Source organism: Mustelus asterias, chromosome 8, assembly GCF_964213995.1.
Source record: "Mustelus asterias chromosome 8, sMusAst1.hap1.1, whole genome shotgun sequence".
Lineage (NCBI taxonomy): Eukaryota > Metazoa > Chordata > Chondrichthyes > Carcharhiniformes > Triakidae > Mustelus > Mustelus asterias.
This window is the reverse complement of record NC_135808.1, coordinates 20,281,008-20,293,980: the sequence shown is the minus strand read 5'-3', so window position 1 is coordinate 20,293,980 and position 12,973 is coordinate 20,281,008. Positions and strand designations below refer to the sequence as shown.

The 12,973-nt window shown below is 46.0% G+C and overlaps 1 protein-coding gene across 1 annotated transcript in view; it reads left to right on the top strand.

Annotated features, from left to right (window-relative positions):
- The window catches only part of LOC144496912 (complement C4-like), a 137,801-nt gene that overhangs the window by 71,967 nt on the left and 52,861 nt on the right, over positions 1-12,973 (top strand). The window contains exons 22-24 of the mRNA XM_078217528.1: positions 2,450-2,501; positions 4,653-4,736; positions 7,510-7,713. Of these exons, the coding sequence (XP_078073654.1) occupies positions 2,450-2,501; positions 4,653-4,736; positions 7,510-7,713 (340 nt within the window). The remainder of the gene's footprint in view (positions 1-2,449; positions 2,502-4,652; positions 4,737-7,509; positions 7,714-12,973) is intronic.

The window sequence follows — 12,973 nt, the reverse complement described above, 5'->3', positions numbered from 1 at the left end:
GGCTAAAAGGATCAAGGGATATGGGGGAAGGGGGGAATCAGGATATTGAATTCAGTGGTCAGCCATGATCAAAATGAATGGCGGAGCAGGCTCGAAGGGCCGAGTGGCCTAATCCTGCTTCGAGTTTCTATGTTTCACCCCCTTGAATTTCAGTTTAAAAAAGCAATGAAATCTTCATCGGATAAAGACCTTTCGTTAATGATCGGTGAATGATTTTTTTCAATGCATTTCAAAGTGAAAGCAAAATTAATGTCTTAATTAATTTTGCAATTCTTATAGAAAAGTATGAATTTATTCGATACTTGACATCTCAATACTGCTGTTTGTGTGTTAGGTGCACTGTATAACTGATTAATAACTTTACGGATTAATCTAAGCAACAAGTGTGAAATAAATAAGCAAAAATAAAGATATTATGTTGCACCTTTTGACATAGCAAGGTATCCCAAAGCCCTTCACAGGAAGGTGAACAAATTGCATTTGACACTGAGACATGGATGAATATATCAGAACGGGTGACAATGGACAGGATTTTACGGCCTTGCTGGTCCCAAAACCTTAAAATCCTGCCTGAGGCCAACAGATCTTCCCATTATGGTAGCTCAGTGGTTAGCACTGCTGCCTCACAGCGCCAGGGACCCGGGTTTGATTCCCGGCTTGGGTCACTGTCTGTGTGGAGTTTGCACGTTCTCCTCGTGTCTGCGTGGGTTTCCTCCAGGTGCTGAAGGACGTGCTGGTTAGGTGCATTGACCTGAACAGGCGCGGAAGTGTGGCGACTGGGGGAATTTCACAGTAACTTCATTGCAGTGTTAATGTAAGCCTTACTTGTGACCAATAAATAAACTTTACTTTATTGTTCGCCCCTGCGCCAGCTCCGATTCCCATGATAATCTCAAATTACACTCTATCAGGCTTGGTTCGACAACAAATTGATTCAATCCAGATGTTTAATCAACCTCTTTATTTCATTATGTTACGACATCGGGTCAGTCTTCCTTAATGATGCAGGCTAACAAAGCCTGCAGCCCTCAGGGGAGACTGAACACAGTTCTTTGTTTTGGTACAATACAAATACTTTTTTTCTAACGCATGCAAGCGACCCGATAGCCTACCAACTATACCCCAATATACTCGTTACCAATCAGAGGATAATAATGCTTCGTGCACTCCTCGTGCTGACCTTCACTGGCCAGTCACATTCTGTGCACATATGCTGCAACACAGAACACGTGTGTGATAACAAGTGATCGCAGCTGCATTCAGCTTATCTTAGCAGGCAGTTGTCTGCAGAACAAGGCCATACCATCACATGACCTCACCCAGCCGCAAGGAGCCAGGCAATAGTTTATACTCACTTATACTATAATACTGTAAGCATTAGATTACTACTAGTTTCTACAATCAAGGAAGACATCACCATCCAAGCATCGCTACACATATATCCACATCCACACCCGTGGTCAGCAGGGTGGTACAATACCGCCCCACATTCTTTGTCAACAACATAGGTTTTTAGTTAACATCTGCAAGGAAGAGGTAGAGGATCAGAGAGGTTTACTTCCAGGGTTTGGTGGCCTCTAAAATTTTTAAGTTTAGTTATTAGTGTCACAAGTAGGCTGACATTAACATTGCAATGAAGTTACTGTGAAAATCCCCTCGTCGCCACACTCCGGCTCCAGTGTTAGGGTACACTGAAGGAAAATTTAACATGGCCAATCCACCTAACCCGCATGTCTTTCGGACTGTGGGAGGAAACTGGAGCACCCGGAGGAAACCCATACAGACACGGGGAGAACGTGCAGACTTCGCACAGACAGTGACCCAAGCCGGGAATCAAACTGGGGTCCTTGACGCTGTGAGGCAGCAGTGCTGACGACTGTGCCACCATGCCGTTGAATGGACTCCCCTCCAATGGTAGAGCGATTAAAATCTGAGATGTGCAAGAGGCACGAATTGGAGATGTTTACCTGATGGTGTGTGGTTATAGAAGCATGGGTGTGAATAAACTTAGTGGTCATGCCATTGAGTAAGAAGTCTCACAGCACCAGGTTAAAATCCAACAGGTTTATTTGGTAGCACGAGTTTTCGGAGCGCTGCCCCTTCATCAGGTAAGTCTCACCGAAAGCTTGTGCTACCAAATAAACCTGTTGGGCTTTAACCTGGTGTTGTGAGACTTCTTACTGCACCCACCCCAGTCCAACGCCAGCATCTCCACATCATGACTATGCCATTGAGGTTATTGACCAGAACTATGAGAATGTTAACATTGAGACATTGCTCGACCAGAAGGCTATGTAGATCAGCTGGCAAGGGGGCGATGGGTACAGCGGCACTGGCCTCTACCAAGGTTGGATTGCCTGTTGTGGTGAAGACTGAGTAATTGATGTTACTCCACACAACATCAACATTTCTGCACCGTTTATTTGTGCCTGTTCACTTGCTCACATAGGGAGAAGGTGTGATAAAGACAGAAGAAAGAAGTATTGCCATTAATCCACGTGGTGAGTACAGAGTGTGCTTGGAATTCAACTTCACACCATAGTTTGGTAGCAATGTATCTTCCTAGTAAAAGGCATGTTCAGCTGTTCATTTCATATGCTCCTTACAGTGGTTAGCCTCACAGCATAAGGGAACCAGGTTCAATTCCGGCCTCGGGTGACTGTGTGGAGTCTACACATTCTTCCCGTGTCTGCGTTGCTTTCCTTCGGCTGCTCTGGTTTCCTCCCACAATCCAAAGATGTGCAGGTTAGGCGGATTGGTCATGATAAATCACCCCTTAGTGTTAGTGGGACTAGCCAGGGTAAATACATGGGGTTAAGGGGATAGGGCCGGGGTGGGATTGTTGTCAGTGCAAGTTCGATGGGCTGAATGGCCTCCTTCTGCACTGTCGAGATTCTGATCACATTTTAATCTAAACACATCAAAATAAATTTTACTTGTCTTCTGTGAACAGACTGTCGGGAGCTAAGCAATGAGGAAAGGCACTTCATGAAGTCTTGTCATCTTTCTGCCATGATGCCATGCTCCCGCACCACCGAACAGCAATGACCAACCTCTCAGAAATGGTGCTACCTGCCCTCACTTGACGCTGGCGCTCTCTGGCACCACTTATCCCCTGGCAGTATCTTCCTCCAGGTGCAGTTCCTACAGTGGCCAGTGTTCTCCAGGGCGCTGCTGAGCTGCCAGCTCCCCACCACCACCACTGCCTCAATTGACCGGTAGCTCTTGGGGTGGGAAACTGTCCTTAACCAAAACCTTCCCATCTAAATGGCTGCCCGACCCAGGTGTGCAGGCTGTCAAGGTGAGTCATCCCCAGCTTTGAGCTCATCATCATTGGAGTAGTGCTAATGCTTGTGGAGTGGTAATCCAGAGGCCCAGGCAGATGTTCTTGGGACAAGGGTTCAAACCCACCTTAGCAGTTGGTGGAATTCAAATACAATTAATCAACCTGGAATTAAAAATTAATCAATAATGGGGACCGTGCATTGTCAAAAATATAACCTATCTGATTCATGTATGGCCTTTTAAGTTTTGAAATCTCATCCTTACCTGGCTGGTCATAGAGTCATTGAGGTTTACAGCATGGAAACAGGCCCTTTGGCCCAACTTGTCCATGCCGCCCAGTTTTTACCACTAAGCTAGTCCCAATTGTCCAAATTTGGCGCATATCTCTCTATGCCCATCTTACCCATGTAACTGTTTAAGTACTTTTTAAAAGACAAAATTGTACCCGCCTCTACTACTACCTCTGCTAGCTTGTTCCAGACACTCACCACCCTCTGTGTGAAAACATTGCTCCTCTGGACCCTTTTGTATATCTCTCCTCAGTGGTTTACACTAAATGTAACTCCAGATCTACAACAATGCTGTTGACTCTTGAATGCCATCAGCCTAGAAAGCCATTCAGTTTGAAAGGAATTGATTGGGCAAAATTATTTTTTCTTAATTCATTTACAAGGTGTGGGGATCACTGGCTGGGCACACCATTTATGGCCCATCAGCAATTGCCCTCGAGAATGTGGTGGTGAGATTCCTTCTTGAATATCTCCAATCTCTGTGGTGTAGGTATACCCCCAGTGCTGTTAGGGAGTGAGTTCCAGGATTTTGACCCAGTGACAGTGAAAGAATGGTGATATAGTTCCAAGCCAGGATGGTGAGTGACGTAGAGGGGCCTTACCAAGTGATGCGCCCATCCCATGGACAACACCTAGAAGTAAAAACATCAGCCATAGAATCCCTGCCACGCAGAAAGGGGTCGTCCAGTCCATCAAGTTGGCACTGACTCTCCGAAAGTGCATTCCACCTAGGCCCACCTCTCCACCCTTTCCCCACAACCCCCGGACATTTACCATGGCTTAATCACCGAACCGACACCACTTTGCACAATAAGTGGCAATTTAGAATGGCCAATCCACCTATCCTGCACATCTTTGGAGTGTGGGAAGAAACCGGAGCACCCAGGGGAAACCCATGCAGATGCGGGGAGAATGTGCAAACTCCACAAAGACAGTCACCGAACCCAGAATCGAACCCGGGTCTCTGGCGCTGTGAGGCAGCAGTGCCAACCACTGTGCCACCATCATATGTATGTAGCTGCATTTTTTTCATCTTCATTCAATTGCTCTTACGAAAATTATTTTTATTATTATTAGGGAAGAGCTCCTATCAGATTATTGAAGAAATACCGACGAACATGGTTCCAGACACCAACTCCTTCCTTTACATTCGCGCAAGAGGTAACGCATACTTTCCTTCCGAAGGAACCTGACATCAATGTGACTTGGTTCTCTGTGACTTTTACAATGAAAATTTGATCCTTTAAACTTTAGTTTCTTGTTCTTGTCTTACTTTCTGGAAGATATCACTGCAAATTCGCTTTTAGAACATCTGACTGCCAGTTGACGTCTCAAAATTAGCGATCTTTTTATTTTATTTTTCACTCTGGGCAAAATGAACGACAGAATCTTCTGGTGGGCTCAAATAAAGACATATTTTTCAGTCCCGTCCACTGCGGGAGGGGAATTTGGGCAGGAGTCAGACCAGAAAATCCTGTCCCTCGGCTCAATGTTGCGGCAAAGATGTTCCCTGGGCTTGGTGTAGCCCGGATCTTCCGAGCAGTGGGGGAGGCGATGGCCAAGTGATATTGTGGCCAGACTATTAATCCAGGAACTCAGCTAACGTTTAGGGACCCGGGTTCGAATCCCGCCACGGCAGATTGTGGGATTTGAATTCAATTTTTTTTAAAATCTGGAATTAAGAAGCTACTGATGATGTCGATTGTCGGAAAAACCCACCTGGTTCACTCATGTCTCTTTAGGGAAGGAAATCTGCCACCTTACCTGGTCTGGCCTGCATGTGACTACAGAGCCACAGCAATGTGGTTGACTCTGAACTGCCCTCAGGCAACTAGAGATGGGCAATAAATGCTGGCCAGCCAGCGACGCCCGTGTTCAACGAAAGAATAATAAGTGACCATTCAATTGTCACTGCCCTCTAAGATTCTGGTCTTCTTGTTAGTTTTCATACTTCTCGCTAGTTTGCCCTCTTAGTTTATTTTCTTCCTCTCTATTATATTTTCAGTCATCCTATGCTGGATTAGGAATTTATTCCAGTCTTTGGGCCTATCGTTGCCCTTTGCCTCAGTGTAGGCCTTTTCTTACTCTTCTTAACTTCCAGTCCATAGAATCAAAGACTCTATGGCCCTTTGGCCCAAACTGGTCCATGCCGACCAAAAGGCCCATCTAAGCTAACCCCATTTGTCTGCATTTGGCCCATATCACTCTAAATCTTTCCTATCTACGTATCTGCCCAATTGTGGTTCCAGTTCCTGGAATGCACAATTGGTGCTGTTTTCCAACATTTATCTACTATTTAATGTATTAATCCCTCTCCAGGGACACCCGGCCATGAATGTACATAGAACATAGAACATAGAACATAGAACAGTACAGCACAGAACAGGCCCTTCGGCCCACGATGTTGTGCCGAGCTTTATCTGAAACCAAGATCAAGCTACCCACTCCCTATCATCCTGGTGTGCTCCATGTGCCTATCCAATAACCGCTTAATTGTTCCTAATGTGTCTGACTCCACTATCACTGCAGGCAGTCCATTCCACACCCCAACCACTCTCTGCGTAAAGAACCTACCTCTGATATCCTTCCTGTATGTCCCACCACGAACCCTATAGTTATGCCCCTTTGTAATAGCTCCATCCACCCGAGGAAATCTTTCAACGTTCACTCTATCTATCCCCTTCATCATTTTATAAACCTCTATTAAGTCTCCCCTCAGCCTCCTCCGCTCCAGAGAGAACAGCCCTCGCTCCCTCAACCTTTCCTCATAAGACCTACCCTCCAAACCAGGCAGCATCCTGGTAAATCTCCTCTGCACTCTTTCCAGCGCTTCCACATCCTTCTTATAGTGAGCTGACCAGAACTGCACACAATATTCCAAATGTGGTCTCACCAAGGTCCTGTACAGTTGCAGCATAACCCCACGGCTCTTAAACTCCAACCTCCTGTTAATAAAAGCTAACACACTATAGGCCTTCTTCACAGCTCTATCCACTTGAGTGGCAACCTTTAGAGATCTGTGGATATGGACCCCAAGATCTCTCTGTTCCTCCACAGTCTTCAGAACCCTACCTTTGACCCTGTAATCCACATTTAAATTAGTCCTACCAAAATGAATCACCTCACATTTATCAGGGTTAAACTCCATTTGCCATTTTTCAGCCCAGCTTTGCATCCTATCTATGTCTCTTTGTAGCCTACAACAGCCTTCCACCTCATCCACTACTCCACCAATCTTGGTGTCATCAGCAAATTTACTGATCCACCCTTCAGCCCCCTCCTCTAAGTCATTAATAAAAATCACAAAGAGCAGAGGACCCAGCACTGATCCCTGCGGCACTCCGCTAGCAACCTGCCTCCAATCCTAAAATTTTCCATCCACCACCACCCTCTGTCTTCGATCAGACAGCCAGTTACCTATCCAATCTGCCAACTTTCCCTCTATCCCACACCTCCTCACTTTCATCATAAGCCGACCATGGGGGACCTTATCAAACGCCTTACTAAAATCCATGTATATGACATCAACTGCCCTACCTTCATCAACACACTTAGTTACCTCCTCAAAAAATTCAATCAAATTTGTGAGGCACGACTTGCCCTTCACGAATCCGTGCTGACTATGTAGTTGCCATAGTGGAGCACACAGTCAGGTCTGATGACACCCCCTCTCTTGGTCGCCCATTTGCTGGATGTTGATTGTAAGCTTAGCCAGGCCTAGGAACAAGTTCACAAGGATGTCCTCCTCATGCCCGTCCCCCTCCGCACACCATGGCCCCTCTCTGGAAATGTTTGATTGGTGCCAATCAAGTACCCTGTTGATCCTGAATGGTGCCATTCTTGGAAAGGTACCAGGGTGGTCATGCAGCCGTTTCAGTTCAAAGGCACGAAAGTGATTTATTTCCCATCCTGTAACACTTTTTTTTTCTCTCAGGCGAGGTGATGGGAGAAACCGTCCAAAACGCCCTGACGCCGGAAGGAATTGACAAGCTCATTCGGCAGCCGAGGGGCTGTGCCGAACAAACGTCGATATACATGTCACCGACTGTGTTTGCTGTGAAATACCTGGACAAAAGCGAGCAGTGGCTTAGTCTGAAAGCAGAACGGAAAGATGAAGCCTTGCGACACATTGAAGCAGGTAGAATTTGCACATGAACAACCTGAGCAAGTAGATTTGGTTGATCAATCCGAATAGGCAGCCTTATATTTCAGTTAGACCATAAGACGATAAGACAGAGGAGCAGAATTAGGCCACTCGGCCCATCGAGTCTGCTCCGCCATTCAGTCATGGCTGATATTTTTCTCATTCCCATTCTCCTGCCTTTTCCCCGTAACCCCTTATTAATCAAGAACGTATCTATCTCTGTCTTAAAGACACTCAATGACCTGGCCTCCGCAGCCTTCTGCGGCAAAGAGTTCCACAGATTCACCACTCTCTGGCTGAAGAAATTCCTCCTCATCTCTGTTTTAAAGGATTGTCCCTTTAGCCTGAGGTTGTTACCTCTGGTTCTACTTTTCCCTACTCGTGGAAGCATCCTCTCCATGTCCACTCTATCCAGGCCTCGCAGTATCCTGTAAGTTTCATTAAGATCCCCCTTCATACCTCTAAACTCCAACGAGTACAGACCCAGAGTCCTCAACCGTCCCTCAGACGACAAGCTCTTCATTCCAGGGATCATTCTTGTGAACCTCCTCTGGACCCTTTCCAAGGCCAGCACATCCTTCCTTAGATATGGGGCCCAAAACTGCTCACGATATTCCAATGGGGTCTGACCAGAGCTTTATACAGCCTCAGAAGTACATCCCTGCTCTTGTATTCTATGATGTGGAGATGCCGGCGTTGGACTGGGGTAAACACAGTAAGAAGTTTAACAACACCAGGTTAAAGTCCAACAGGTTTATTTGGTAGCAAAAGCCACACAAGCTTTCGGAGCTGCAAGCCCCTTCTTCAGGTGAGTGGGAATTCTGTTCACAAACAGAGCATATAAAGACACAACCTCAATTTACATGAATAATGGTTGGAATGCGAATACTTACAACTAATCAAGTCTTTAAGAAACAAAACAATGTGAGTGGAGAGAGCATCAAGACAGGCTAAAAAGATGTGTATTGTCTCCAGACAAGACAGCCAGTGAAACTCTGTGGGGGTTACAAATAGTGTGCCATGAACCCAATATCCCGGTTGAGGCCGTCCTCGTGTGTGCGGAACTTGGCTATCAGTTTCTGCTCAGCGACTCTGCGCCGTCGTGTGTCGCGAAGGCCGCCTTGGAGAACGCTTACCCGGGCATTCAGCCTCTGATATTCGGGTAAGCGTTCTCCGAGGCGGCCTTCGCGACACACGACGCGCAGAGTCGCTGAGCAGAAACTGATAGCCAAGTTCCGCACACACGAGGACGGCCTCAACCGGGATATTGGGTTCATGGCACACTATTTGTAACCTCCACAGAGTTTCACTGGCTGTCTTGTCTGGAGACAATACACATCTTTTTAGCCTGTCTTGATGCTCTCTCCACTCACATTGTTTTGTTTCTTAAAGACTTGATTAGTTGTAAATATTCGCATTCCAACCATTATTCATGTAAATTGAGTTTGTGTCTTTATATGCTCTGTTTGTGAACAGAATTCCCACTCACCTGAAGAAGGGGCTTGCAGCTCCGAAAGCTTGTGTGGCTTTTGCTACCAAATAAACCTGTTGGACTTTAACCTGGTGTCGTTAAACTTCTTACTTGTATTCTAGCCCTCTCGATGTGAATGGTAACATTGCATTTGCCTTCTTAACTGCTGATTGAACCTGCACGTTAACCTTAAGAGAATCTTGAACAATGACTCCCAAGTCCCTTTGTGTTTCTGATTCCCTAAGCATTTCCCCATTTAGAAAATAGTCCATGCCTCCATTCCTCCTTCCAAAGTACATAACCTCACACTTTTCCACATTGTAATCCATCTGCCACTTCTTTGCCCACTCTCCTCCCTGTCCAAGTCCTTCTGCAGCACCCCCTGCTTCCTCAATGCTGCCTGTCCCTCTACATATCTTTGTATCATCTGCAAACTTAGCAACAGTGCCTTCAGTTCCTTCCTCCAAATCGTTAACATAGAAACATAGAAAACTACAGCACAAAACAGGCCCTTCGGCCCCACAGGTTGTGCCGAACATATCCCTACCTTTTAGGCCTACCTATAACCCTCCGACCTATTAAGTCCCATGTACTCATCAAGGAGTCTCTTTAAAGACCCTATTGAGTTTGCCTCCACCACCACTGACAGCAGCCGATTCCACCCTCTGTGTGAAAAACTTCCCCCTAACATTTCCCCTGTTCCTACACCACAGCACCTTAAACCTGTGTCCTCTTGTAGCAGCCATTTCCACCCTGGGAAAAAGCGTCTGAGAATCCACCCGATCTATGCCTCTCAACATCTTATATACCTCTATTAGGTCTCCTCTCATCCTACGTCTCTCCAAGGAGAAAAGACCGAGCTCCCTCAGCCTATCCTCATAAGGCATGCCACTCAATCCAGGCATCATCCTTGTAAATCGCCTCTGCACCCTTTCAATCTTTTCCACATCCTTCCTGTAATGAGGGGACCAGAACTGAGCACAGTACTCCAAGTGGGGTCTGACGAGGGTCTTATATAGCTGCACCATTATCCCCGGACTCCTAAACTCAATCCCTCGATTGATAAAGGCCAGCACACCATATGCCTTCTTAACCACCTCCTCCACCTGCGGGGCCGATTTTAGAGTCCTATGGACCCTGACCCCAAGGTCCTTCTGATCCTCCACAGTACTAAGAGTCTTTCCCTTTATATTGTACTCCTTCATCCCATTTGACCTGCCAAAATGGACCACTACGCATTTATCTGGGTTGAAGTCCATCTGCCACTTGTCCGCCCAGTCTTGCATCCTATCTATGTCCCTCTGTAACTTCTGACATCCCTCCAGACTATCCACAACCCCACCAAACTTCGTGTCATCAGCAAACTTACCAACCCATCCCTCCACTTCCTCATCCAGGTCATTTATGAAAATGACAAACAGCAAGGGTCCCAGAACAGATCCCTGGGGCACACCACTGGTGACCGACCTCCATTTAGAAAAAAACCCATCTATCCCCACTCTCTGCCTCCTTTGGGCAAGCCAGTTCTGGATCCGCAGGGCAGCAGCACCTTGGATCCCATGCCCTCTCACTTTTTCTACAAGCCTTGCATGGGGAACCTTATCGAACGCCTTGCTAAAATCCATATAAACCACATCTACCGCTTTCCCTTCGTCAATATGTTTAGTCACATTTTCGAAGAACTCCACCAGGCTCATAAGGCATGATCCGCCTTTGACAAAGCCATGCTGAGTATTCTTGTGCATACGAATGTACATTGTGAAAAGTTGTGATCCCAGCACTGACCCCTGAGGCACACCACTAGTCACCGGCTGCCATCCTGAGAAAAACCTCTTAATCCCCACTCTCTGCCTTCTGCCAGTCAACCAATTCTCTATCCATGCCAAGATCTCACCCTTAACACCATGGGCACTTAACTTATTTAACAGTCTCCTATGCAGCACCTTGTCAAAGGCCTTCTGGAAATCTAAATAAATCACGTCCACTGGTTCTTCTTTATCGAACTTCCTTGTTACCTCCTCAAAGAACTCTAACAGATTTGTCAGACATGACCTCCCCTTGACAAAGCCATGCTGACTCAGTCCTACTTTATCATGAACTTCCAAGTACTCTGCGATCTCATTTTTAATAATGGACTCTGAAATCTTGCCAATGACCGAAGTCAGGCTAACCGGCCTATAATTTTCTGTCTGCTGCCTCCCTCCCTTCTTAAACAGCGGTGTTACATTCACTACTTTCCAGTCCTCTGGCACCCTCCCTGCCTCCAGTGATCCCTGAAAGATCACCACCAATGTCTTCACAATTTCTTCAGCTATCTCTTTTAGAACCCTAGGGTGTAGTCCACCTGGTCCAGGTGATTTATCCACCTTCGGATCTTTCAGTTTCCTCAGAACCTTCTCCTTAGTGATGGCCACTACACTCACCTGTGCCCCTGACTTTCCTGGAGCTCTGGCATCCTACTTGTGTCTTCCACCGTGAAGACTGATGCAAAGTAGCTATTCAGTTCCTCTGCCATTGCTTTGTTTCCAATTATTACTCCTCCAGCCTCATTTTCCAGTGGTCCAATGGCTATTTTTGCCTCTCTCTTACCTTTTATATATTGAAAAAAACTCTTCCTATCATCTTTTATCTTACTGACTAGCTTACACTCATATTTCATCTGCTCCCCCCTTACTGCTTTTTTGTTGTCCTCTGCTCACTTTTAAAGGCTTCCCAATCCTCTGGCTTCCCACTAATCCCCGCCACTTTGTATGTTTTTTTTTGCTTGTATGCTGTCCTTGAGTTCCTTCATCAGCCATGGATGCCTCGTCCTCCCCTTAGCATCTTTCCTTCTCCTTGGGATGAATTTCTGTTGTGCCTCCCAAATAACTCAAAATCCCTTGCCATTGCTGTTCCACTGTCCTCTCTGCTAGGCTCCCTTTGCAATCAACTCCGGCCAGCTCCTCCCTCATGTCTTTGTAGTTATCTTTATTGAATTGTAATACCCTTACATCTGTTCCAGCTTCTCCCTCTCAAGCTGCAGGATAAATTATGTCATATTGTGGTCACTGCTCTCTAAGGGTTCCTTCACCTTAAGTTCCCTCATCAAGTCTGCCTCATCTACACATCATCAAATCCAGAATTGCCTGTTCCCTAGTCAGCTCTGTCACAAGCTGCTCCAAAAAACCATCTATTAGACATTCCACAAATTCCTTTTCTTGGAATCCACTATCTACCTGATTTTCCCAGTCCACCTGCAGATTGAAGTCCCCCATGATTATTGTAATATTTCCTTTTTTATATGCCTTTTCTATCTCCTGATTTATTTTCTGCCCCACATCCTGACTACTGTTCGGAGGCCTGTACATAGCTCCCATCAGAGTCTTTTTATCTTTGCGATTCCTCAACTCTACCCACAGAGATTCTATGCCTTCTGACCCTATATCGCTTCTTGCTATCGATTTAACGTCATTCCTTACTAGCAATGCAACCCCGCCCCCTTTGCCCATCAGCCTGTCCTTTCGATAGGACACATATCCTTGGATATTTAGATCCCAGCCCTAATCCGCTTGCAGCCACTTAGAGTGTGCACTCACATATTTAAATTCGATAGGGCATCCTAATCTTTTATTTGGGCCAGCATGCTAGCATTCAAGTGGAATTGAAAACTATAGGTGCATTTAATTAGAATGGCCATGTAAATATTTTAATTCGAATGGGCAAGCTTCCTTACATTTTGTTGTGCTTTACATGACATTGTGGGTCAACCCGCAGCACGTGGATTGAATTGTTTCAAGAAGGCGG